The sequence below is a fragment of the Salarias fasciatus genome, chromosome 16 (genome assembly GCF_902148845.1).
Source record: "Salarias fasciatus chromosome 16, fSalaFa1.1, whole genome shotgun sequence".
In the NCBI taxonomy this organism is placed as follows: Eukaryota; Metazoa; Chordata; class Actinopteri; order Blenniiformes; family Blenniidae; genus Salarias; species Salarias fasciatus.
In genome coordinates this window covers 4,845,331-4,871,043 of record NC_043760.1, presented here as the reverse complement: position 1 = coordinate 4,871,043, position 25,713 = coordinate 4,845,331, and the positions used below count along the sequence as shown (strand labels likewise).

Sequence of the window (25,713 nt, the reverse complement as noted above, 5' to 3'; positions counted from 1 at the left end):
TCCAACCTCATATCAAAACCCAGTGATGAGCCTGTCAAGGCTTTCAGGTGTGTTGAAGCCGGGAGAGAGTTCAAACATGCAGGAACAGGGGCTCTCGGGGAAGAGGGTTCAGGAACACGGGTCGAAAAGATCAATCTGAGGCAGCAGACAGAAAACACACACAGGACAGAGGGACCCTGTCTCAGCCTGGATTTAACCGGAGCTATACTCACAGTATGTAACAGATTACTCCGATACTCCACATGTCAGTGGGGTAACTGATGGCTTCGTAGTTGATCACTTCTGGAGCCACAAACTCTGGAGTTCCAAATAAAACCTTGAGAGTTCCTGCGTTTTCTGTTGGGAGGACAGGTGAACTGGTTATCTCTTTAACTAGTTCCCTGCAGCCTTGTCATGTCGCTGAAGCTGAACCCCACAATGGCGAGTCTCTGTGGCTGAACAAATAACTAACACATCACCTGGATATAGTGGTGGTTAGTTACACTAAGCAGTTATAGTTACTCTGACGGTCCCTTGGCTGTTTTCAGAGTGAGATCTTAGTTAGACTGTCGCTAGTTGAGGTGAATAGTGACTGGTTAGTAATCAGAGTGCGAATAGTATTCTGAATCAATCAATCTTTAGTTAAAGAGCACCTTTCACACTTTTCACACAGTTACCACTAGAGGGCAATGTCTGATTGTCCCACCTCACCATATCAGCATCACAGCAGCCACAACTAGAACTAGAACCAGAATCAGACCCAGAACCAGCGTCCCCCCCACCGACTTCACCAGTCTGTCAGCCAGTGAAGCAGACTGGTCAGTACGCAGTCAGCAGGGGGCAGTATGTGGTTAGTACTGGTCAGTATGAAGTTAGTATTCAATATATGTTTGGTGGTAGTCACTATGAAGTGGTTAGTAGTTCATATGTGGTTATTAGTAGTTTATGTGGTTATTAATGGTTTATATGTGGGTAGTAGTAGTCAGTGTGTTGGTATTAGCAGTCAACAGTAGTTAGTATTCAGTATGTGGTAGAAGTGCTCAGTATTTTGTCAGTATGTGTGGTCAGTATATGGTCAATTCTTGGTTACTATTGGTTAGCAGTAATCTATTCCTCCAACACCTGCTCGAATAGACATGCCTCCGTTTTTTGGCTTTTCCATTATGTGATGTTGGGAGACGGCCAGCCACTGATTGGTGAAGCGCTATTGGAATGGAAAAAACAATCGGAACTGAGTCGAGACAAGTTGAGTGGCGCTGGAACCGTGTCATGGAAAAGCACGATATATGTGGTTAGTAGCGGTTAGCAGTAGTCAACAGAGGTCAATAAGGAGTATTGAGTCATGGTCAGTATAAGGCTAGTAATGGTTTATTGTTGTCAGTAGTAACTGGTTTTAAACGTGGTTAGTAACATCTAATAATAGTTAGGTGAAGTAAATAGTGAACAGACTTTGGGTTGTAGTGGCTATCGGTAGTCAACAGAGGTCGTTATTAGCAAGGGGCATTCAGTAGTGCCAGTATAAGGCTAGTGATAGTTAGTTGTAGTTAAACGTGGTTAGTAGTTGGATATATGTGGTTAGCAATGGTTAATAAAAGGTAAGAGCAGTCAATAGTGGTCAAGCTGTGGTTAGTTGTGCATGGTTGGTAGTGTTACTACTCGTGGTTGTTGCTGTTGGTAATGCTACAGGTTCTCAATGCATGGTCACCAATGTTATTAGTCAATATTTAGTTAGTATTAGTCTGTGTTGTTGCCTCTATAGGTTATTAGTAGTAAGAACTAAGCAGTGTTCAGTAGTGATCCCTATGTGGTTAGGAGTGGTTACTGTGTGTTGTGGTTAGTAGTAGTCAGTATGTGGCCAGTAGTAGTGAGTCATGGTCAGTGTGTGGTTACCTAGTCTCCGGGCAAGGCCAAAGTCGATCAGTTTGATCTTGCTGCCGGTCTTGTTGACGCACATGATGTTCTCCGGTTTGAGGTCCAGGTGGACGATTCCCTGTTTGTGGATGAAACTGACGCCGTCGATGATCTGCAGCATGTATTTGATCACTTCTCTCTCCGTCAGCTCAAAGTCTTCATCAATGATCCGCTCAAACAGCTCGCCACCAGAGATCCTGAGAACACACACACACACACACACACACACACACACACACACACACACACACACACACACACGCGCGCGCACGGTTAACTTTACTGTGACAACAATCGTTCTCCCTGACCTCCTCCTGGTTCTGCTGGCCCTGCTGTGGACTGACACGTATGTTTACAGAGATGAAAGTCCACCTACATCTCCAACACCATGACGATGTCGGACTTGCCCTCGAAGGCGTCAACGCACTGCACCAGTTTGGGGTGGTGGAGGCTGTTCATGATGCCGATCTCCTGCCGGACGTTCTCCTTCTCCTTGGCTGAGTACGCCTTGATGAACTTTCCTGCCCACACCTTCTTTGTGGCCTTCTCCACCAGCTTGAAGACCTGCCCGAACTTTCCCCTGCCATAGCGACACCACACACACACACACACGCACACGTTAGCACGCAGCCCAAAGCGGCACCACACAGGCACAAATGCATGATGGGAGCAGCCTTACGTTCCCAGCCGCTCCTCCACATCGTACAGCTCCTTCACCTTCGTTTCCGTCTTGATGGTGACGTCTCTGTATTCCGGCTCTTTTTCCACATCTGACACACAGATACACACAATGTCATCCCAACGTGTTGATTGGCTGAACGATCCTCCAGCACATCTTCAGCCATTTAGATCCAGAGTCTAGAGTCTGACTCTACAGAAAGTTTCCTGCTTTGAGTCTGGCTCTGCAGGTTTATTCCTGCAGCTCAGGTGGAATTGTTGGTTTTCTGGTTGTTGTCATTTACTGACATGGAAATGAAGTTGAACTGAATCGTTGTGTGAATTGTGTGTTGCTGTTGTGTTTCGTGGTGTGTTTCATACCATCATCCTCCTCCTCTGCCTCTGCCTCCTCCTGGTTCTCTGTCAGATTAACAGCAGCAGTGTTAGTTTAGTTAGTGTGGTTAGTTCCGTTCCTCCAGCTTCAGTTTAGTTTGATTTAGTTAACATTACAAAACACTTCAAACTAGAGCAGCTCAGATGATTCAGCTCAGTCATGCTGGATGACTAGAAAATGTTAACTTCAGCCATCTCTACTACGTTAACCAATTAACCAGCCTAACAAGTAAAATTAGTTAACACGTTTAACTTCAAAATCAGTTCAGTAAAACATGCTTAACCAGCTCAAGATTAAACCAGCTCAAACAGTTAAACTATTCGAACAGTTAACAAGCTGACAGCCTTAACTGGTCGCACAGTCAACAGGCTAACCAGTAAAACTAGTTTGGACAGGTCAACTTTGTTTCACCTGTTTAACTTATTGAACCAGCTGGATAGTTTTTTTTTGTTATTCCGCTGAACTGGTTGAACAGCTAACCAGCTGAGCCAGTTAACCAGTGCAACAGTTTCAACTGTTAATGATTGTAATAATTTTTACTGGTTCGGTCAGTTCAATGATTTCATGAGTCAAACTGATGACCAGATAACCAGCTGACTGATTTAACCAGCTAACCAGTCCTGAACATGTGTGAGTGGAGCTGAAAGCAGGTAGGAGAGCTTCTGTCACCGTCACTGTCGGCCAGGCCGACGGTCACCGGTTCCGACTCGGCGCTGGGCTCTCCCACGCCGTAGATGTTCTCCGCCCGGACCCGGAACTTGTACTGACGCTCCGGCAGAAGGTTCTGAGACAGACACGCTGTTACAGCCCGAAGAGTCGACCCGCACTGGCAGCGTTCCCGTCCCTGCGCCTGAGCGCGGCCTCACCTGCACGTTGTAGGAGGTGCTGTTGCAGGACACCAGGTGTTTCCACTGCTGATCCACCGAGTCCCAGATCTCCAGGTTGTAGGACTGAACGGCGCTGCCGCCGTCGTACGTGGGCCCGTACCACGACAGGGTCAGGCAGGACCGGCGGATGTCCGAGGCAGCAGGGACCTTCGCCGGGGGGTCTGGTTTATCTGTAGGGGGGCAGAGTGCACAGCGACCCCTACAGGTTACAGAAGGTGGAACAGCCATGATGTTCAGAGGAGCTCCTCAGCAGGTTCTCCTCTTACCAACGATGGTGAGGTTGAGCGCCGCCTGTCGGAGTCCGTAGTTGTTCCTCAGCTCGATGGTGTAACAGCCGCAGTGCTCCTGCTGGCCGCTGGTGATGGTCAGCTTACTGCTGCTGTCACTGCTCTCTATGGAGATATCAGCTGAGCCCTCCTGGATCTGAACACACACACACACACACACACACACACACACACACACACACACACACACACACACACACCATCAGCACAATACAGGCATGGCTTTGGTTGGATGGATGTTTTTGGTGTGTGCCACTCACTGGTTTCCTGAACTTGAGCCAGGTGCAGGTGATGGGAGGAGCTCCAGAGAACTTACAGAGGATCTCCACCTTCTCTCCAGCCAAGATCTTCATGTCCTCTGGGAAGGTCAGAATCTGAGGAGGCAGAGCTGCAGAGCGGACACACACACACACACACACACACACACACACACACACACACACACACACAAAACGAATTGTAGTCCAAATGCAGTGGGACTACACTTCCCATGATGCAATAGGTGGGTGTTGCAGGTATAGTTCACCTTGTTTGGGTGGAGTCTTCGTAGTTGGTTTCTTTATTCTGGCTTCACCTGGTGAAAGCAGAGGAAACAGTTACTCTGGGAATCAAACCAGACGCCACTGTGCTCCTCAGACTGGTTGAGAGGAAACCATTCTGGTGAAAAACATCTGAAGACTTCTGAAATCTGACTAATTCAGGAAATCTCCTCATGGGTCACGTTCCCTTTCTGAAACCTATTGAAGGTCTACGCCCCTGTTTAAAACTTTTCCAGAACCATTTAAACATGAGGAAAGATATCTTCATGACCTTCAGCTCTGAAACCCCTCAAAGACCTTCAGAAACATCTACAACCTCTTTATTTCCCAACACTTCCTTCCTTGACAAACTACTTTTTGCTAAGAGTAGTTAACTTTCATGTCAGATGGGAGTGTGTAGTGTTGTGTATTTAATGTCCGTCTGCCACTGCTCCTCTTATGAGTGTCAAATTAAAGGCAACTGAATGCTGAGGGTTGCAAACGGAAGCTTGACATCTTCTCTTGTGTTTATTCTGACCTACGTGGTTTACAACAGTAGTATATTTTTAGTTTTAGTAAAAGTATAACTGCAGTAGCCTACGAAGCGACCTAGGAGTAACTAACTAGTACAATGGCAGTATATATAAGAGTGTACTTATGGCATACTTTAAATATACTCAAATAAACTGAAATGACCAGAGCTGTATTAAGTTAGTATGCTTTCTGGTACACTTGAATTATATGGTCCATAGTATACTTACTATACTTATACTCAAGTATACATAATAAAATAAAAGTATGCTACTTTTTGTTAAGGGGAGACATTCTCAACAGGTGCTGCCACCAGTTAATCCCTGAGGAGTGAGTTTGCCTTATGGTGCATTCAATTGAAAGTCGTAACTTGGAGCACTGACCTTAAAGTTCAGTGTCCCCAGAGCTTCACAGCCTTACAGACATACAACAAAACATCCAACTACTATTTACGTAAGTAGCAGATAGCGTGAATTCTTATGTCGGGCTGGTGAGATTAATCTGATTTTATGAGTCGGAGATCCGACTCCATGGGGGATTGGAATTCTGACTTGGAGCTTAGAGATTCTGACATTTGTGTGCAACTGGAATGCACCATCAGTCGAAGCAAGAGCGAGCCGGGATTTCATGTGTGCTGCCGAGAGCACGGTAAAGCCCGGTCAGAGATCGCTGCGCTGCAAATTACCGGGCTCTTTCGTGCTCTCAGCAGCGCTCAGTGAGAGCTTGGTAATGCATGGTCTTTGCAGTGTGGTGCTACAACACTAATCCTGTTTCACCGGCGATACTGGTCCCCTTGCGCTGGGAAAGTGGGGCGAGGCAGAACGGCCTCTCAAAAAATCCCCCTGCTCCTTGTACCATCTGTGCATTTCAACACCTGATGCCGATTCTTCTTAAGCCTCGTTTCTACTGCGCAGTTTGCGTCAGTACGGGTTGTCGCGCATTTCCACTGACTAAAATTGTGGATAGTACCGCAAGAACTGTTCCCAACCATTACCACTTTTTCGGGAACCCTGAATTGCGATACCTGACACATCAGAATGGTGGCCATAAGGAGGAGCGGCAGCATTGCCATCAGCTGATTGGCAGTAAGCATCATCACTCTCAACAGACGCGCCACGTTTAAAGAGCTCATCAACTGTATAAACCTTCTGTTGTTGGTTGGATACACCACTATGCACACACTAGTTTTTTTTTTATTATCTTGTTTTTATGATTTTTTTGTATTTGCTTTTTTTTTTTTTTTTACATTTATAGATATTGGTGCACCACATCGACATGCAGATGCTCTTCTGCATAACAGGAGAGGAGGAGTTTGGACAATCTTCAGAATGAGAAAGCTTTCCAAACTGTATCACAGAGAATGGAGGCTCATGGCTTCACTTGAGGGCTGAACAGTGCTGGTGAAGAGCAACAGCTGGAGAGTGAAGGACCAGGACTACCAGAGAGTGATGGACCAGGACTACCAGAGAGTGATGGACCAGGACTACCAGAGAGTGATGGACCATGATTATCAGAGTGAGGGACCACAACAACAAGAGAGTGAAGGACCACAACTACCAGAAATTGAAGGACAAGGACTATCAGAAGTGAAGAACCAAGACTACCAGACAGTGAAGGACCATGATTATCAGAGTGAGGGACCAGGACTACCAGAAAGTGAAGGGCCAAGACAACAAGAGAGTGAAGGACCATGACTACTGGAGATTGAAGAACCAGGACTACCAGAGAGTGATGGACCATGACAGCTGGAGTGCAGCCCCACGTTTACCATTATGTAATGACGTCATGTACATCCATCATCATGCAGCTGGTCACAACCCCACCTACATTCCAACCGTGCTCCCTGCAGTTAAGACGTAACACAGATTTGGATGTGGTTAGGTTTTTGCAAACCTATACCGTTCTGAATCATCCTATACCGGCGCATCCTGCACAGGAAACGAGGCTTTCATGACCTCTACAACCTCCTGGAACCTCGTCAAAGATGTTTCTACTGACGTACCTCCACTTCTTTTTCAGAGCCTTTTTAATCTACCTCAACAGCTTCCAGACTGGAGCAAGTGCTAGAAAACCCATGGAACTGTTTCTACTGCAACTCAAAGGCTCCTGGAGCAAAACTGAAATCCACATATTGAAAACGTGGGACTGATTAAAAAAAACGAAGGAATCCACGAGGACGGCTAGTTTGAGCCGTTGAGTCTAAAAGCTGGGACCTGTTTGTCTGTGATTTGAAGATGAGCGTGGAGACATTCAGGAGGCATTCTGTGTTTTCCAGCAGCAGCAGAAGAAGAATGTGAGACAGACTGAGAGCGTCTCTGGTGACCGTATATGGACATCCTATAAATAGTTCCTGAGCAGCAGGAAATGGTTCCTGCAGATTGTGATTTATTCCGACAGACTGAGGAGGAAACTGAAGATCACGAGATGTTTTCTCCAAAATGAGAGTGAAATAAGCTGCAGAGCTTCAGACGACAGAGCAACCACACAGTCACTTTTCCTCAAAGGAGGAAGTAGTACTCAGACTACAATGATCAACAGAAGTTGTCTCGCTCATGAACCCTGAGACATCGAATATGTCACCTCCATAGTGTGTGTTTGTGTGTGTGTGTGTGTGTGTGTGTGTGCCAGAGGAATCAATAATCACTGACTGATGTGGGACAAATCAATCCAACTGCAGATACAAATGGGAATAACCAATCAGAGTGCAATTTCAAACTATACGAACAAATCAGAGTGCAACTGAAAGCTAAACTAAAACATCAGAGTGCATTTACAAACTACACGAACCAATCAGAGAGTATTTACAAAAAAAACAACCAATCAGAAACTAATCAAACTACCGTTAAACATACTAACTAACCAATGAGAAAGCTGGTAAAATAACCAATCTGAGTACAATTCCAAAAAAGCTCATCATTCAGAGTAAAGTTCTAAACCAAACTAACAAGTCAGAGAGTGCCTGTGAAGAAACAATTCAATTAAATGTTTTTGCACAGATTTTCATGAGGTTTGGATTTCTGTGCTCTTTCCAGGGTGGTTTAGTGTGGAGTATATGTGTGCATGTGTGTTTGGAGGGCAGAGGGGCTGATGGGAAATGTGGTCCTCATGTGCAGAGGACGGCTCGCTGCTCAGCAGTACAACAGGAAATGTGACAGTGATGTACGGAGTGATGCTTCCAACCATACACAGAGAGGCTTTAAAATAGAAGCCAGCACGATGTGTGTGTGTTAGTGTGTGTGTGCGTGTGTGTGTGTGTGTGTGTGTGTGTGTGTGTGTGTGTGTGTGTGTGTGTGTGTGTGTGTGTTAACCACTGATCCCAGCCTGAAGCTCCTTATTGGGACAAAAGGAAGGAGGCTGCTGCTGCATATTTTGGAAACTCACTCTCAGAGGTCGGAGTCGCCTTCTTGGACTTTTTGTCCGCTGAAGAGTTTTCTGTTGGATCTGCCGGAGAGAGGGAACGACAGAGGGAGGGAGAGGGAGGGAGAGAGAGACAGAGATTGAACATGTGAATATAAACTGATAAACATGCTGAGGATTTCTGCTTCTGGCTTCATATTTGAGCTTTTCCTCTCACACTTAAGACTATCAGATCTCTTCATTGTGTTTTAGAGGAAACCAGGAACCCCTCCAGAAACATCCCATCTGTTCCTCCCGTCACATCACGTTGTGCTAGCCTACTCCTCTCCTTGTTTAGGCAGAGTTTTTATGGCCTGCTCCTCCTGCAGCTCCAAAGTCCTCCAAACAAGGAAAGGACGCTCTGAAGACCTTTGTGAAACCCACTGCCTTGTGTTCGGTGCCCATGCGGCTGAGGCGAAGCAGCATCCAACTGCGATCAGACATTTTATATGCTGATGACATGCTGCTATGTTAACACCTCTGAACCCAGCGGACTGAGTTGTCCAGGTATCCACTCTGTCGACCAATCAGAGGCTCTGTTTGTTTAAAAGAGCTTCTGTTCCAAGATATACAGTCAAATAATCTGCCATCATTAAAAGCAGAACTGATCCAGAAATCCTAAGTGTCTCTCTGAACCTCATGAACGCAGACTGTAAAACGCAGCAGACATTTCTGTGCATGATGGATCGTCCTCCAGCATTCTTTCTTATGACAGTGAGAGCCTCAACACTGCCTTTACTTCATGAACAGACAAGAAAGATGCTTAATTTCATCTGCCTCACATTGATATCCTACAGAACTGTACAAGTTCTTCGTCTAAATCAACATGTCTGTCAGATCCAATCCACCAGACTATTTCAAGACTTTTTCCCCTGATTACTGATCAGTACTGGGTCAGAGTATCTTCTCTTCAGTAGAGGCTCTGTTCCTTCAGGTACTTGAGGTTTTTCTTATTAAAGCTCTTCTTCATCCAGCTGCTTGAAGAAGTTCCAGGTCAATATCCATCCTTCCCTTCATTCCTAAAATCTTAAAAAAGTTGTTTCAATGAGCTACGAGAACATTTCTGTCCAAACCACCTCTGAGAGTCTGTTCAGTCAGGTTCTAGAGCTCATCACAGCACAGAGACAGCTCTGCTCAAAGTTCCTCATGATCTTCTCATGGACTCAGACAAAGGACTGGTCTCTGTCCGGTCTCAGTGCTACACTGATCCTATTTATCAGACCATGTCCATATTGTGTTTGTCAGTCCAAGATCAGACCAACCACGGACATCTACACAACACGCAAACTGGGACCGCTATTCACATGTCTAACCGTGACCCCACTAGGATGTGGATATGCATTTCATGATTCAGACATTTGATTTGGTCATTTTTTTCATGCAGACATCAAAGACAGGAGCGGGAAAATGACATATTTAATGAACCTAATTTTAATTTTAATTCGTGACAAAAGTCAACATGATTAGTTAATATGAGTTAAAAAAAAAGTTCAGCTCACTTGAAAAAAGGTGGACAGTTAAAACAGACACAAAGCAGACACAAACATCCAAGTTATGTTTATTTTGTGTCCAGGAGTAATGATAACTTACAAGAAAGTTCTCCCTACTAGGAGAGAAGTGCGGTTAATTCTTTGGTTTACTCTAGAAAACAAACATTCTTAGCCAGATGCTGCCTTGAAGATGCCTGTCAGCTGTTGGAAGCTGCGTGGGGTAAGACCTGGTCAGTACTGAGATGGGAGGCTATGAGAGAACACCAGGAAGCCTGCGTGGAGGCAGTGTGGAAGTCGAAGGGGCTGATTGGCAGCCCTGCTTCTGTCAGTCTGCCCCAGGGTAGCTGTAGCTTACCACTAATTACGGAGAGAATGAATAATACAATTGAAACGAACTTTGAGTGAGAAAAAAAAAAGTGACTTTTTTTTACTGAAAATAAAAGTGCTAAATAAAACTGTAAAAATGATACTACATTTCACATTTAAAAGATGTCCATAATGACCACATTAGAGGTCCTTTGGATGACAATACTCGACGTTTGGTGGATGTGGGAAAAACAAGTCCTCTGTTAGAGCTTGCACCTTCATGGGGCTGAAATTGGACATGTAAAAACGACGTTGACGACGTCTTTAGGACGTGTCTTTGCTCAGTGGGCCTACTGCAGAGACTGGAACAGATAGTCTGGATTAAACATTCAGCACTAAACTGATCTGGATCGTATTGATTAGACAGGTTCCTTCATGTTACTCACTATTCAGCTCAGACTAAAGTTAAACATGGAGTTCCACAGGATTATGTCTTAGAACCTAGATCTGGTCCAAAACACCAGAGAGAGAAATGATGCAAACATCAAGAACCATTGTCTATGTCTGGTCTCGAACCTCCAACTGGAACAGCAGAAAGTCTCCTTCTCTGAGTCTGGTTCTGCAGAAAGTCTCCTTCTGGTTCTGTAGGGCTTTTTCCTTTTCACCTCCTATACTTGTTCATGGTGAATGACTGTTTTTTTTCTCTGTGAGCCTTTAGATGACCAAGTTATATTTGCAGCTGTATAAATAAAATTGAATAGAAAGTCAATGAAATGTGTTGGACTCTGAGAGGACGGTGTCTCACCGGCTTCCAGGAACAACTCAGCGCCTGGAGATCTTCGATAAAAACAACTGTTTGTGTCCATCGTAATGACAGGAAGGATGTAGTGGGGGTGGGGGCTCTCTGCACATCATGAGTCTGTAACCTGAGGCCATGTTAGCCATCCAACCGCTTATTACTGATGAAGTCCCAGAAAGGTGGAGCAGGGATTTGAGTGGTGAAAGAAAACAAATGTGAATGTGAGGAAGCAGAAGCACTAGCACTGGAGGACCGAGATGGCTGATTTCACCTGGAAGACCTCAGAGGCCACATCCAGGCCCACTCCGTCCCGTGACGGTAGAACACCCTCTCCAGATGGTTGCTGTTGCTTCAGCGTGAAGAAACTTCAACAGGTGCCATCTTTACCGTGACCTTGAAACGTGCATCGACCATCTCGTCAGGTTTGAGCTCTGTTCGCATGTATCTGGACATTTCTGCAGCCTTGGGCGTGCACGTCAGTGCAGTTCAGCGCACGTCAGTGTGGCTGTGATGCTGACGCTGCTTCAGCCTAGAGACAAAGCAGCTAGCTTTCACGGCTACATCACAGCTGTCAGGGTGGTGTTTGATCCGAGACACCCAGTGAACAACCTGGGAAATTATTCTTTATGCGTTGCTTGGAATTTTCCCGCATTGCAAACTTGTAGTTTTCACCCTCCCATGTTTTTTTTGTTTTTTTTACAGTTTTTACTCTGACGGAATCGTTTTGACCTTCTGACTGTGGCTTTTTCCGTTTTGACCCAGTGATTTTCTGGCGGTGTAGTTTTGGCCCGCTGATGGTGTTATTTTTTCTTTAGTTTTGACCCTCTGGCAGTGTTGTTGTTTGTTTTTTTTCCGTTTTGGATCTGTGATATTCTGATGGTGTAGTTTTTCAGTTTTGACCGTCTGTGTCATTTTCTAGTTCTAACTCTCTGATGCTCTGATGGTGTAGTTTTCACCCTTTGACATTGTCATTATTTTTTTCCAGTTTTGACTCTTTGATCTTCTGATGGTGTAATTTTTTCACTTCTCATCCTCTGACAGTGTGATTCATCATTTTTGACATTTTCATCAATTTTACAAATTTTTTTGAAAATTTATCTAATCAAGATTTCAATAAACAGCCACACAGAATCAGTGTTATCATCTGGGTTAGAGGTGTTTAACACACGTACACACGTACGCACACACACGCACGCACACTTCTTACCATCGACCAGGACCATGCAGCTGCACTCGGCTTGTCCTGCAGAGTTCTCAGCTCGACATTTATACTGTCCTTCATCTTCCGGCAGAGCTTTGTTGATGTTCAGAGAACACAGGCCTCCTGCAACACAACACAGCACAACAACTTCAGGATCAGCTTGAACTTCCTCCTGCTATTTCCCCTCTTCCTCCTCCTGTTCATGCCCCCCCTCCCCTCCCCCCTCCCCCCGGAGGTCAGCGCGGTCTGTGGAACAGTGTTCCGACCTGCAGCAGGTTTATCTGAGTGTCTGACAGCTGCTGGCTATAAACAATAAGACAAACAAACAGCTGAAGTGAAACTGAATCTCACAGTAAATCCATCCACTGATCCACCGAGCCGCCACCGCTCCACCTACTGCAGGACATCCACACGGGCCCAGACCAGAACCCATGACCTGCCCCAGCAGCTGCAGTGGGCCTCTAGCCCACTCACAACCAGGCCCAAGACCCAGTCCGAACCAGCAGCCATGGTTCCAGAGTCCTGATCCAGCTTCAGTTTGGACCACATGAAGAGAGGGAGTCTGGAACATGGACCTACAAGTTCTGAAGGACAGACTATGGTACTGGTTCTGGTTTCTACAGTTCAGTCCAAGCAAAGTTCACTGTAGAGGTCATGAAAGAAGAAACATTTTTCTGAAACAAACAGGATTCGAAAGTCCACCAAGAGGAAGCCAGGACAAACTTAATCCATCCAAGACCGAATAAGAGAAAGACTGAGACTGAGACTGACCCACATCCTCAGTACCAGGACAGAGAGAGAGAGTGCCTGCGTGACCGACTGACCAAATAAATGACTGAGTGACTGACGAAATAAAAAAAGACTGACTGACTGATTGAATAAAGAATTTACTGAATGACTCACTGAACATATTACTGAATCAATGAATGACTGGCTGAATGGCTGACGAAAAAAAATGATTGGCTGACTGAATAAATGGCGACAGACTGACCGACCGACGGAACAACTAAATAAATGACTGAGTGTTGGACTGACTCCAGGGACAGGTGGGCCGGTACACCTGTCAAACGGTGTCACAGGTGTCCTCAGGCCAGCTCAGGGAGGACAGAAACCTCCGTACAGTGAAAGCAGGGCGGAACCATCCTTCCGACTTTGACAGGTAGAACTGGCTTGTGGCGGCCCGGCGTTTATCGCAACATCGCTTTTTGAAGCTTTGATGTCGACTCTTCTCATTATTGTGAATAATCGGGAACATGAGCTGATTTAGACCATCGCTACTTTTTGCTTAATGATGATGTGGTTTTGGAATCAGGTAATCCTGAGTGATGGACTGACTCACCGACTGAACAAGTACACTGCATGTGTGCATGTATGTATGTATGTGTGTGTGTGTGTGTGTGTGTGTGTGCATGCATGTGTGTATGTGTAAAGTGATCTGTTCTCACATTAACATACCGTCCCGCTGTGCTTCTCTCTGTGCTGCTGTTCTATTGTTTCATGTCTGACTTCTATTAATAGTCTGAATCCTCTGAAATGCATCAACAGTTGTGTTACTGCAGAGAAGCAGGAGGAGAAGCAGGAGGAGAGAACCAGGAGGTGTGTGTGTGTGTGTGTGTGTGTGTGTGTGTGTGTGTGTGTGTGCGTGCGTGCGTGCACGCGACCTCTGACCTTGGTAGGACAGGACGATGAACTTGGAGGGCTTGATGACTTTGCCGTCCAGCGTCCAGGTCACGGTGACGTCAGAGGAGGTGTTGAGGCGGCACTGCAGGTGGAGCTGCTGTCCGTCCAGCACCGTCACGTCACTCAGCTTCTCCACGAACTCCGGCGGCGTTCCGGCCGCTCCTCCTCCTCCTCCTCCTCCACCCCCAGCGGTGGTGGTCTTCTTCTCGTTGTTTCCTCCATCCACACAGTTGTTGACCGCTGTCTTCTCGCCGTTCTTCTCGCCGTTCTTCTCGGGGCCCTGAGGTTTCTTCTTGTTGGTGAGCAGGGAGCGGAAGTCGGTGCTCCCCTTGGTTCCATCGGCGGCGGCGCCCGCCTTGTTCCCGTCGCCCCCACCAGCGGAGCCGCCCTTTTTTCCCAGCACGCTGCGGAAGTCCACCTGCTGCGAGGAGTTGGACTTTTCCTCCGGCTTGGGCCGGACGCCTTTCAGGTTGGCCTTAAAATCCATGAGGTGGCGGTGGCGCTCCTCCTCCTGCGGCTCCTGCTGCTGCTCCTCCTCGGTGCAGGAGGTCTTGGCGTGGAGAAGTTGGCGTCTCAGCAGCGAGCGGAAGTCGAGCTGCTGCACCTCCCTCTGTCGCAGCTCCTGCTCCCCGCACGCTCGAGTGTCCACGCAGTGTCGGAGGAGTCCTCGAGGAGCGGCGGCACGGCCCCGGTGCTCCTTCTCCTCCTGCTCCTCCTGATGCGCCTCCTTTTGCAGGTGCAGGAGCTGCCGGTTCTGCTCCGGGTCAGAATCCTGCCGACTGACTTCACCACAGCAACCGCCTCCTCCTCCTCCAACTCCTCGCTCTGTGTCACCTCCTCTGGGTTCTGCAGTCCACCCAGCTGTTCCTCCTGCTGCTCCTCCTCCTCCTCCTCCTCCTCCTCCTCCTCCTCCTCTACGTCGTCCTGAGGCCGGTGAGCTGGACGAGCGAGCACAGAGACAGATGGAGCCAAAGAGAGAGACAGGGAGTAAACACAGCCGGTTAAAGCCCCTCTGGATCAACAGGCCCCGCCCCCTCACAGCTGGGGGGAGCAGGAGGAGGAGGTGGAGGAGGGGGGAGGTGGGGGAGGACCTCGACCCAAACTGTTCATGTTACATCACAAGTGACTCAGACGTCCTTATATGGCTACGAATGGCCTGAACACACACAAATGTAAACAAATAGAAGCCAGACTCCTCCTGCTCCTCTTCCCCTCAGGCAACTCCTCACACTCCTGCTCTCTCTCCTCTTGGTCCTCCTGCCCCTCCTCCTCCTCCTCCTCCTCCTCCTCCTCCTCGTCGTCCTCCTGCTCCTCTTTCTCCTCCTCTTGCTACTCATCCTCCACCTAATGCTCCTCTTCCCCCTGCTCCTAACGCTCCTCCTCTCATTGGTCAGAAAAACAGCAGCAGATTAAATCAGCTTCAGGACATTTCAGAGCAAAACATGAACATCTGTGATCCGTCCCAAAGAGGAGGAGCGGACTGACCACCTCCACCTGTAGTCCCGCCTCAACCTGTGGACCCATCTCCACCTCTGATCCCTCTCCACCTGCAGCCCCATCTCGACCTGCTGACCCACCTCCACCTGCAGTCCCATATGTGGGCCTGATTGCTACGCTCATATCCACATAGCACTTTTAATCCATTTCTAAGTTACCAGAAGAAAGTTCTAAATTTAAAAATGTAAAGAACGAGAAAATCAGTATATAAACTGATTGTACAAAGATAAACTTTTAATTGGTTTTAAAGAAATGATGAAAATAAGATTTCTAGAACAGGAAAAACTCAAGAGTAAAACGGACAGGAAGTGAGTGTGTTCTACGTTCTACGTGTGTTTTCAGGTTCCCCAGCCCTTCAAACTTTAGACTTTCACCAAAGTGTTCAGTGTCTTTATTCGCTGATGACACTGAAGTTTATGCTGTAACTTCATAAGGCCAGAGAGCAACACAGTCTGGAACCCCTGAACCCTCTGGACCCTCTGGGGCCCCTGAAGCCGATGAACCCCCTCCAAAACCCCTGGATCACTTGAACTCTCTGGAGCCTCTGGATCCACTGAACCCTCTGGACCACTTGAACCTTCTGAACCCTCTGGATTCCCTAAAACCTCTGGACCCTGTGGAGCCTCTGGCTGCAGGAGGTGACTCACCTGTCTAGGTGTTTTTCACTGACAGTCAGCCAGGCTGCAGAGCTGCACTCACCAACAGAGTTCCTGCAGACAGACACTCAGTGACCAGACTGGACATGGGGATGGGGAGGAGGATGGCTTGAAAACGTGGCCTGAAGTGCTTTGATGTGTCAGGCGGGAACGAGACAGATGATTTCAGAGGTCAGTTTCCAGTCTGAGACCTCGAGAGGAAAGCATTTGGGCCGGTCCAGCTGGGTCGGACAGGAAGTGAGGGGATGGATTAGAGATGATAGATGGATGGATTATGTGTGGGGGAGGGGCCAATGTTTAGTCCCACAAGCTGCTCCGTGCTGTATACCACTGGATTATTTGTGTGTGTGTGTGTGTGTGTGTGTGTGTGTGTGTGTGTGTGTGTGTGTGTGTGTTTGTGTCACCTCAGGCTGATCAGGTATTCCCCAGCATGATGCATCTTCACTCTTCTGCAGGAGGAAACAAGCTGAGAATCAAATCGTGACACGAGGGACAGTGTGGGTGGTGTGTGGTGTTCTGGGACAGTGTGGGTGGTGTGTGGTGTTCTGGGACAGTGTGCGGTGGTCTACTGCTGACCTGATGAGCAGAGACACCACCTCGTCCTTCTGCAGAACCTGGTAGTCTGCTCCGGAGGTCAGAGGTCGGCCCAGCCGGCTCCAGCTGAAGCGGGGGAAGGGGTCTCCGGCCACAGCACAGGACAGCAGGACATGCTGTCCCACCGCAGCGCTCACCTCTTTGGGTCGAGTGATGAACCAGGGCTGGACTCCGTGTGGCGGCTCTGGAAACAGAGTCAGAGGTCTGTTTCGTATTCTCCGAAACTTCTTCTCACTGAGTCTCCAACAAGAATCAAGATCTATGAGAACTTTTCGAGAGGATGTGAAAACACATCGCGACAATAATTCAATGAATGTTTGGAAAATCAGCATTGTTCCTGTGCTTGGTTATCAACATCGATCTGAAGAGCAGCAGAACTCCCACAGAATAAGATTGGGTTTAAACCTGTGAGAGAGTGAGACAGATTGACAGAGTGTGACAAGGACACAGGCTGATGTGAGACATCCTGATGTGTCTCATCATCTGAGGACCGTCCTGCAGGTGAGAATGTCCTGCGTCTCTGCCTCTGGTACCTTCCACAGTGAGCCGGGCCTGGGTCTGATCCTCTCCATGCTCGTTCCAAGCTCGACACACGTAGGTCCCTGTGTCTTCAGGAAACACCTCCTGGATCAGCAAGCTGCATCGGTTCTCCTCCCGGAGCAGCTGGAAGTCCTCCGACTCCTTCACTTCCTCCCCATCATGGAGCCAAACCACCTGAGGAGGAGGGATGCCTGAAGAGGAGGAGGAGGAAGAAATTGTTTTTTTGTCTTTAACATGATTGTGATGTTGACACCTTTTGAAACTCTCATGGAGATATTAATTGTGGATGTACACACAAACACACACACACACACACACACACACACACACACATGCAAACACAGGAAATGAAGAGACTAGACTCAGCAAGAAGAAATCTGTCCTCATGTCCACCATCTCCCTCGAGATCAGAGAGGAAATACCACACACAAACACACACACACACACACACACACACACACACACACACACACACACACACACACACACACGTTTGTCTGTTTGTCTTTCTATTGTTGTGAGGACATTCATTGGCATAATGCATTTCCTTGCCCCTTACCCTAACCTTAACCACCAAAAATAAGTTCCAAACCCCAACCCACACCCGAAACATAACCTAAGGCAAATTCTAACCCCAACCCAGAAATCAAGTCTTAACCCCCAAAAAAGTCATTTTACATTGTGAGGATCGGGAAAAATGTTCTCACAATGTTAAATGACCTTGAAACGTTGGTGTTCTGCCAGGACCTGGTACTCACAGCCATAGAAAGGCATGTGCATGCACAAACACACACACACAGACACAGACACACACACACACACACACACACACACACACACACACACACACACACACACACACAAACTTAGTTGTTGTACCTCTAAGCTCCACCGTCATGGTGACTCTATTGCCGTCCATCACCCTCATGTCCTTCAGACCACTTATAAATTGCGGAGCTTTCGCCTCTTTGACCTCTTTGACCTCTGTAACCTCTGTCAGCAGAAGCAGAAGATGAGGGTCAGAACTCCATATCTTATGTTTCAGATGTATTTTGTCATCCTGCCTGACACAGAGTGTATTCCATCATCATCATCATCATCATCATCATCATCATCATCATCATCATCATCATCATTGTTCCACATGTAAAGTGAATGACCTGTTAACCAGAAAAGAAAGTGGAAGGACCCAGTACGGAGCCCAGAGTGACGCCTTTGTTCAGAACTCTTCAGTCTTTCTTCAGAGGTTTCGAGGCCTCCGAAGCTTCAGGTGAATGAAATCATCACGTGACACATTCTCATAGAAGATCCTTCTCTGCACCGTCTGAAATACTCAACATTATTCTAATCCATCAGGGAATTCACCCTGTTTATTGGAAACCATGAGCAAAACCAGGAACAGGACCAGGACTAAAACCATGACCAAGACCAAGACCAAGACCAAGACCAAGACCAAGACCAAGACCAGGATCAAGACCAATACCAGGACTGTGACTGGGGCAAAGGCCAAAACTAGGATCAAGACCAAGAATATTACCTTGACTAAGACCAGGACTAAGACAAGGACCAAGACAGAATTAATACCAGGACCAAGACTAAGACCAGGACCAGGACATAAATCAGGACCAAGACTAAGACAGGGACTAATACTAGGACCAAGACTGAGGCACAAAATAAAACAGGACCAAAGAGGTTAAAACAGACATCAGGACCAATATCAAGACCAGGAATAAATCCAGGATCCAGACCCAGGTCAAGACCAGAAGCAAGACTAGGACCAAGATCGTGACATAAGGTGTTCTGTGGGTTCAGCTGGGATCTATGGGGTCTGCTGGGTTCTGCTAGGTTCTTCCAGGTTCTGTCCAGAATTCATTGGTGGTGTAGCGGTAGAATTCTCGCTTGGTGGTTTTGTTTGGTTTATACCAAAAAAAATATGAATGGTTCCTTCTGTGAGTTCTACCCTATGTTGGATTTACCGGTTGAAGCTGTCCCAGAGCTCATCCAGTCCAGATCCTGTCCACTCTGAGAATTCTGGTCCCACTTTAACGTCAAACCACTTGATTTTTTTTCCTTATTTTCTGCTGCTGATCTCTGCTCTGAGCCGACTGAATGAACTGCTGTGGGTCCCATATTCCAGGCTGCATTTAACCTTTTGTTTGTTTTCCCAACATTAAATGTACCAAACAAGATTTTCTGGTTTACTTAAACCTCGCTGACAAGTACCAGGATTTGAGTTTGAGAGGAGTTCCTGCTTTCGATGAAAGGTGAGGAAGAAATCAATATTTAGAAAGAGGCCTGTTGCTGCTGCCATATTTGGTTGATTGGAGGCGTGTCTGAAGGGAAACGATCCTGAGAGAGCTCAAGCATGGAGATGAAGAACAAGAGGAATTTATCAACACTGAGGAGTTCCTGATGAACATGCATACATACATATGACCTGTGAACACATTGTTGATGAACACAGATGTTTTGAACTGAACCACATTCTAAATTCAAGCTTCAAGACATAATTTAGAACCTTTTCAAAACACTGATGAGAAATGAGGCTCTGAAAATCAAAGATAATGTACATTAGGCTTGCTGATAACCAGTCAGTAACTGTTAGAATTTGCTGTGCATGTGTGTGCGTGTGTGTGCGTGTGTGTGTGCACTGGTGTGTGTTCGCTTTAAGAGCAGAGGAAGGTTTCAGGCTCTAAATTTGGGGACTTTGTGAGGAGTTTCCCCGGCATGATGGACTCCAGCCCCGTGGACTGCCTCTGCCTCGGCATGCCCTTGTTGGGTCGGCTTCAGCATTTCTCTGTGTTTCTGTGTGTGTGTGTGTGTGTGTGTGTGTGTGTGTGTGTGTGTGTGTGTGAGAGTGTCTCTGTGTGTGTGTTTCAGCTACGTGTTTTGTCTTTATAAGGATCTGTTCACAGAGACCCCACACTGTAAAAACTCTGTCTGTTGAATCAACTGAAACATTCACGTCTGGGTTGTGTGTATGTGTGTGTGTCTGTGTCTGTGTCTGTGTGTGTGTATTTTATAGGAACTCATCCGGAAAATTTCTGAACAACATCAGAAGGCAAAAAAAAAAAAAAAAAAACAAGAACTGGGTGACAATATGCTGAACGCTCGTCCAAAACTATTCCCTCACTCATCCAAATTACATTAAAAACTAGTCCAGGATGAATCCAAAACAAATTCAAAACTATTTCATCTATGTTGTACAATCTCAAGAAAACTAGTCCTGCACTTGTCCAAGACTGGTATAAATTCAGTTAAAGAGTTTTTCAGCGCTGGTTGAGCTTCGTCCCAAAGAAATGTTGAAAACTAGTCGAGATGTTGAGGAGGACTAGTCAGCAACAGATCCAAGAAACTGTTTGAAACTAATCTTTCTCTGGTATGAGTCTGACGTCTAAGTCTGACGTGCCTGTGTGTGTGTGTGTGTGTGTGTGTGTGTGTGTGTGTGTGTGTGTGTGTGTGTGTGTGTGTGTGTGTGTGTGTGTGGTAACTGCTCCTGTGTGCCTCTGTTAGACCCCTGTTAGCTTCAAATCAAGTTTGAGCCAACAAATGGAATCCTCAGCGTGTGCTTCCCCCTGCTGGAGGGATCAGTCCAACACACACTCACTCACACACACACACACACACACACACACACACACACACACACACACACACACACACACACGCTGCAGGTCTGCACAGCAGGTTTGAACCTTGAGTCTGAATTTTCCAGTAGTTTCAGGTCGGTTTTGCAGCCTGTTTCAGGTTGAAGATTCTTGTTTCACCATATTAGAATCTGGATCACTTTCATTCCTGTTTGTGATGGAATGTCCTGTTTTAGAGGAGGATCCTGTCTGCTTACTGAACGGAATGTAGAACAGTACTAGAACTGGACTGAGAACTCGATTCAGAACCTGCCTAATGAATCCATCTCAGACCGGGTTTGCGACATTGTCACACTGCGTTCGGTCGTGTTCAGCGGCCGACTGACCGCTCTGCTTTCCCGGACTCTGATTGGCCGGGCCACCCTGGACCTTGAGCTCGGCACTGGCCGCCGCCGTCCCGGCTCCGTTCACGAGCGAACACGTGTAGCGGCCTTCATCGTCCGCTCGCACGTCGCTGATCTCCAGGATGTGGAGGCTGTGGCGCTCATACACACGCACACGCCCACAGGATCGAAGCTCCGCCTCCCCCTGAGGCACATGGGAAGTAACGTGTTGAGAGGTGCTCGAACCATGTGAAGAAGCGTCCTCTTAGACAAAAGCCCCGCCCACCTTGTACCATGTGACCCGTGGTGGAGGGCGTCCGGTGGCTTTAGTGGAAAACTTGGCCGTCCCACCCGGCTCCGCCAGCACTCGGCTCGGTCTGGAGATGAACTTCGGCGGACTTTCACTCCACATGCTGGTCCTGCAGTGTGAGTCCCTGGGATTTTGAGAAACGGAGTCCAGTGATCACAGCATGCCATTTCTGTGTTGTGGTGAGAGGAGCGGCACCTCTTCTGACCACCAGGGGGAGCTGTGGAGATGCTGAAAGCTCACCTTGCTCTCCTGCAGGAGGACAGGACGTCACTCCTCCCAGAATCTTCTGTGGGCGGAGAGAACACGGTGGGAGGAGAAGCTGAAGTTTACAGGACTCCACCTGAATGCATCGTGGTGATGTCCCAGGTGTCCTACCTGCGAGCACGATCTCCACGGTGACCTGTCGAGTCCCTGCCTGATTGGATGCCCGACATGTGTACTGGCCCAGGTCCTCTGCTGTGACTCGGTCCACCACGAGGCTGAAGAGGCCACGCCCACCTCGCTCCACACTGCAGCGCTCCCCACCAATCACAGCCCGGCCTTCTCTGTACCATGTGACCTGCGGCTCAGGAAGCCCACGCACCTGAAAGTCACAGAGCAGGGATCAAAACCCAGAACAGACACCTTCCACCAAGACCAGAGATCCAGACCAGACCTGTTGCATGTAAACAGGATTAATCAATTCAGAATAAAAGACTGATTCAGCCTAATCTAGGCTATGGGGGTGGGGGGCTCCATGAGGACTTCCTGTTCCAGTGGAGAGAAGAGCAGTGCTCTGGTTGTTTTTCTGTGATCGATTGCGAAGGTCTTTTTAAGGAATCGCGTGTGATTGCTGATCCTGGCTTGATGAATCCGTGTGTTTTCATCCTGACTTGGTCTTTTGTGCAACCGGTTAAGGCTGAACCCTCCTGCTTTGGACTCGTTGAGCCTGGCTCAGTCATTAATCCAGGATGAATGAATCCTTCTTTCATGCAACGGACATCTGAATAGATAAGGAGACGACAGCAGACTGGAACAACTCAGACCAGATCAGATCAGATTACATTAGATCCAATCACATAAGACCACAAATGAGCAAAATGAGACCAGATGAGAAGAGATTAGAGCAGATGAAGACAGACTGGAGCAGATGAGGATAGAGTGTGTGTGTGTGTGTGTGTGTGTGTGTGTGTGTGTGTGTGTGTGTGTGTGTGTGTGTGTGTGTATGTGTGTGTGTGTGTGTGTGTGTGTGTGTGTGTGTGTGTGTGTGTGTGTGTGTGTGTGTGTGTGTGTGTGTGTGTGTGTGTGTGTGTGTGCGCGTCTGACCTTCCCGTCCAGCCGGGCTTCTCCTCCGAGGATCGTTGTGGCGTTCCGGGGGGGCCGGATGAAGGCCGGGGGTTCACAACTGCATCCAATTGGCGGGGCATTGACCACAGAGGTGATGAAGGAGGGAGGTGAAGCCATTCTGTCAATCAATACGACCAATCAGATTACATGGAATGATCCAGCAACTCGCTCTGTGTGTAACATCGGTTTCACATCGATTCAGCTCTGATTTCTCTCTGGAAAATTTTAGCAGATCCTCACAAAACAGAAGATCACAAACACGGGGCTGTTGGGTTACTTTGTCAGTCTGTCTGGTTTTAAACAGGCTTTAGTCTGGTTTTTAGCAGGTTCCTGATCGCTCAGCTCTATGCATGTAAACATATGAGGCAGGAGTCATGCTGTGCTTGTTATGGACAGATGTTTGATTCCCTCTTTGGAGCAGGGATTCAAAATGTAGCTTGGCATCTGGAGGAGAAGAAAGGAGCGATCACAGGTTCCCCAGCATGCCCCAGTAATCACAACAGATTCCTGCTCACTGCTGAAGCGTTAAACAAACATCCCAACGTGCAATTCCCATATCCTCCCCCAAGCTTTACACTGCAGGACAGAGCTTCATGATGCACCAAATGACCAAGCTAAACACTGCACCAAATGGACCGAGTGTCAAACTGCAAGACCGAGCTTCACACTGCAGGACTGAGCATCACACTGCACCAAGGGCCCGAGCTTCACAAAACCTTCTGACAGATTTTTGGTGAGTTTGTAACTGTTGGTTTTCCAGGGTTGAGTCAATTAAAAAAAAAAAAAAAAATCCTATTGCTTGATTTTATTCAACCCAATGACAACAATCCTTCAATGCTTGAGTAAATGTGCTCGACTGCTGCTGGATGTTCACAGAATGACTTTTCCCATGAGACACCAGGAGAGACAAAACCAACACACCTGTCCTCACCTGGCAGGGGAGGAGGCGGCAGCTCAGAATCCCAGCTCCTCTCTCGATGACTCCTCTTGGTACTCTCCTCTCTGCGACTCCTCTCACCTGTTCTCTATACCTCCTCTCTCTAACTCCTCTTTCTGACTCCTCTCTGCCTCTTCTCTATATAACTTCTCAGAATCCTCTCTATACCTCCTCCTTCACTCCTCTCTGACTCCTCTCTCAACCTCCTCTCTTCCTCCCCAGTGTAGCTCCTCAGAATTAAAGCTGCCTCCAACTGAGAGGTTTTGTGTTTTTCAGCTTCACCTGAATAATCAGCACATTCAGAGGAGAACTCCTCCTCCTCCTCCTCCTCACGCTCTTCCTCCTCCCTCTTGCTCCTCCCCCCCTTCCTGTACTCTGGAAGAAAAAAAAAAACCTTGTCCTGTATCCCTCTCTTCTTTGAATAGTGGAAGAAGGAGGAGGAGGAGGAGGAGGAGGAAATTGCCTGAGACTGTGTTTTTGTGGCTCCACCTGGCTCCACCTGCTGGCCAAACATGAACACTACATGCGCTCTTCTCCATCCATCAGTTCATCGATTCATCAATTCATCCACCTTCTACACTGCTTAGGTCCTGTTGAGAGTAGCTGAGTGCAGGAGCAAGTAAGAGCTAACTGTGAGGACAGGTGAGGACATGTCCATCTGGACAGGTGAGGACAGGTGAGGACAGGGGAGGACAGGCTCATTTCAGGATCTATACTTTACTTTCCACTGTAAACCAACAATATGTGTGCACCTTCACCGTGCACATAGTAATCGCGCACATACAGTAAAAGACTTCAATACACGAGATAATTCAGCCAAAGTGATAAATATGAAAGTTTTACAACTTAAACACACCACTGAATGTAAATTATAACACAAACTGTCATTAACAGGGACGAACAGACAAATCAGTTTTGCTTGACCACCAAACTCATGCTGCCAGTTGTTTAAAAAAAAAAAAAAAAAGGAAAATAAATATTTCGTTCAGCAGCTCTGATGGGATGTTAAAATAGAGCTAAGCAGAGAGAGTCACAATCTGGATATCAACCAGCAAACAGGCAAAACCCTGTGCTTACCGTAGAAGTGATAAGAAAACCAGACATCGGCTGTTGTGAAGTTGAGGTTATTTCCCCTGCTGTTCGCTATTTCCATGAGCAGACTTTTTAGCAAAAAGTGCTCCATGTTTATTGGTGTTTATAAGTTCGGCTCGTCAGAAAAAAGCTCTCATTAACAGGAAGCGGCAAGTTCAAAGGCGAATGCACGAGCTGCTCCTATTGGCTGATTCCTACCACATGGGCTTTTAATAAACTAAAACAAACAAACAAAAAAAAACATATTTACTTGATGTATTTATGTAATTAACCAGCCATATCCAATATTCAAAGAAAATCTAAATCTAGATAAATTAGTTTTTGTTTTTAAGGACAGGTGAGGACAGGTTCACCTGGACACGAAACCCACACAAACTCAGTGACAACATAAAAACTCCCTACAGAATGTCCTGCTCAGTATATAAACCAATGACTTTGAGGCAAGAGTGGCGCCAACCACTGCCCCACCATGCGGTCCTGCTCCAATAGCCATGATCTCAAAATCCCCAATGAAGAACTCGTCCAATCCAAGGTTCTTCTCTGTGGTCATGAGTCTAGATGTTCCAGAATGTTCCAGGATGTTCCAGGATGAAATAGACTCCTCTAGGATGTTCAGGATACTTGAGGATGTTCCATAATGTTGCATATGGGCCTGATTCCTACAAACACATGTTCTCTGGTCGTCAGGCACATTGTCCACCTCATTGTCTGACTTTTCGGAGTCCTTCTTTAGTGATATGCGGGGTAATCTAGAA

At 47.1% G+C, this 25,713-nt stretch overlaps 1 protein-coding gene across 4 annotated transcripts in view; it reads right to left on the bottom strand.

Moving 5' to 3' along the window:
* LOC115402770 (myosin light chain kinase, smooth muscle-like) overlaps nt 1–24,023 on the bottom strand; it is a 28,085-nt gene extending 4,062 nt beyond the window's left edge. Inside the window, exons 1-24 of one of the 4 annotated variants that reach the window (XM_030111308.1) lie at nt 23,851–24,023; nt 22,909–23,047; nt 21,979–22,186; nt 21,844–21,889; nt 21,580–21,727; nt 21,297–21,498; nt 18,203–18,316; nt 17,317–17,514; nt 16,766–16,967; nt 16,594–16,638; nt 16,181–16,243; nt 14,025–14,974; nt 12,363–12,479; nt 8,546–8,605; nt 4,642–4,689; nt 4,376–4,503; nt 4,095–4,251; nt 3,808–3,998; nt 3,611–3,725; nt 2,929–2,967; nt 2,570–2,660; nt 2,267–2,470; nt 1,870–2,087; nt 213–336 (exon numbers count right to left, since the gene is read on the bottom strand). In XM_030111308.1, coding sequence (XP_029967168.1) covers nt 213–336; nt 1,870–2,087; nt 2,267–2,470; nt 2,570–2,660; nt 2,929–2,967; nt 3,611–3,725; nt 3,808–3,998; nt 4,095–4,251; nt 4,376–4,503; nt 4,642–4,689; nt 8,546–8,605; nt 12,363–12,479; nt 14,025–14,974; nt 16,181–16,243; nt 16,594–16,638; nt 16,766–16,967; nt 17,317–17,514; nt 18,203–18,316; nt 21,297–21,498; nt 21,580–21,727; nt 21,844–21,889; nt 21,979–22,186; nt 22,909–23,046 — 3,806 coding nt within the window. In that variant the 5' untranslated portion in view covers nt 23,047; nt 23,851–24,023. Of the gene's footprint in view, nt 1–212; nt 337–1,869; nt 2,088–2,266; nt 2,471–2,569; nt 2,661–2,928; nt 2,968–3,610; nt 3,726–3,807; nt 3,999–4,094; nt 4,252–4,375; nt 4,504–4,641; nt 4,690–8,545; nt 8,606–12,362; nt 12,480–14,024; nt 14,975–16,180; nt 16,244–16,593; nt 16,639–16,765; nt 16,968–17,316; nt 17,515–18,202; nt 18,317–19,546; nt 20,100–21,296; nt 21,499–21,579; nt 21,728–21,843; nt 21,890–21,978; nt 22,187–22,908; nt 23,048–23,850 lie in introns of those variants that run through there. The other 3 variants (XM_030111307.1, XM_030111310.1, XM_030111309.1) reach the window with 3 other exon arrangements.
* Between the last annotated feature and the right edge of the window lie 1,690 nt (nt 24,024–25,713).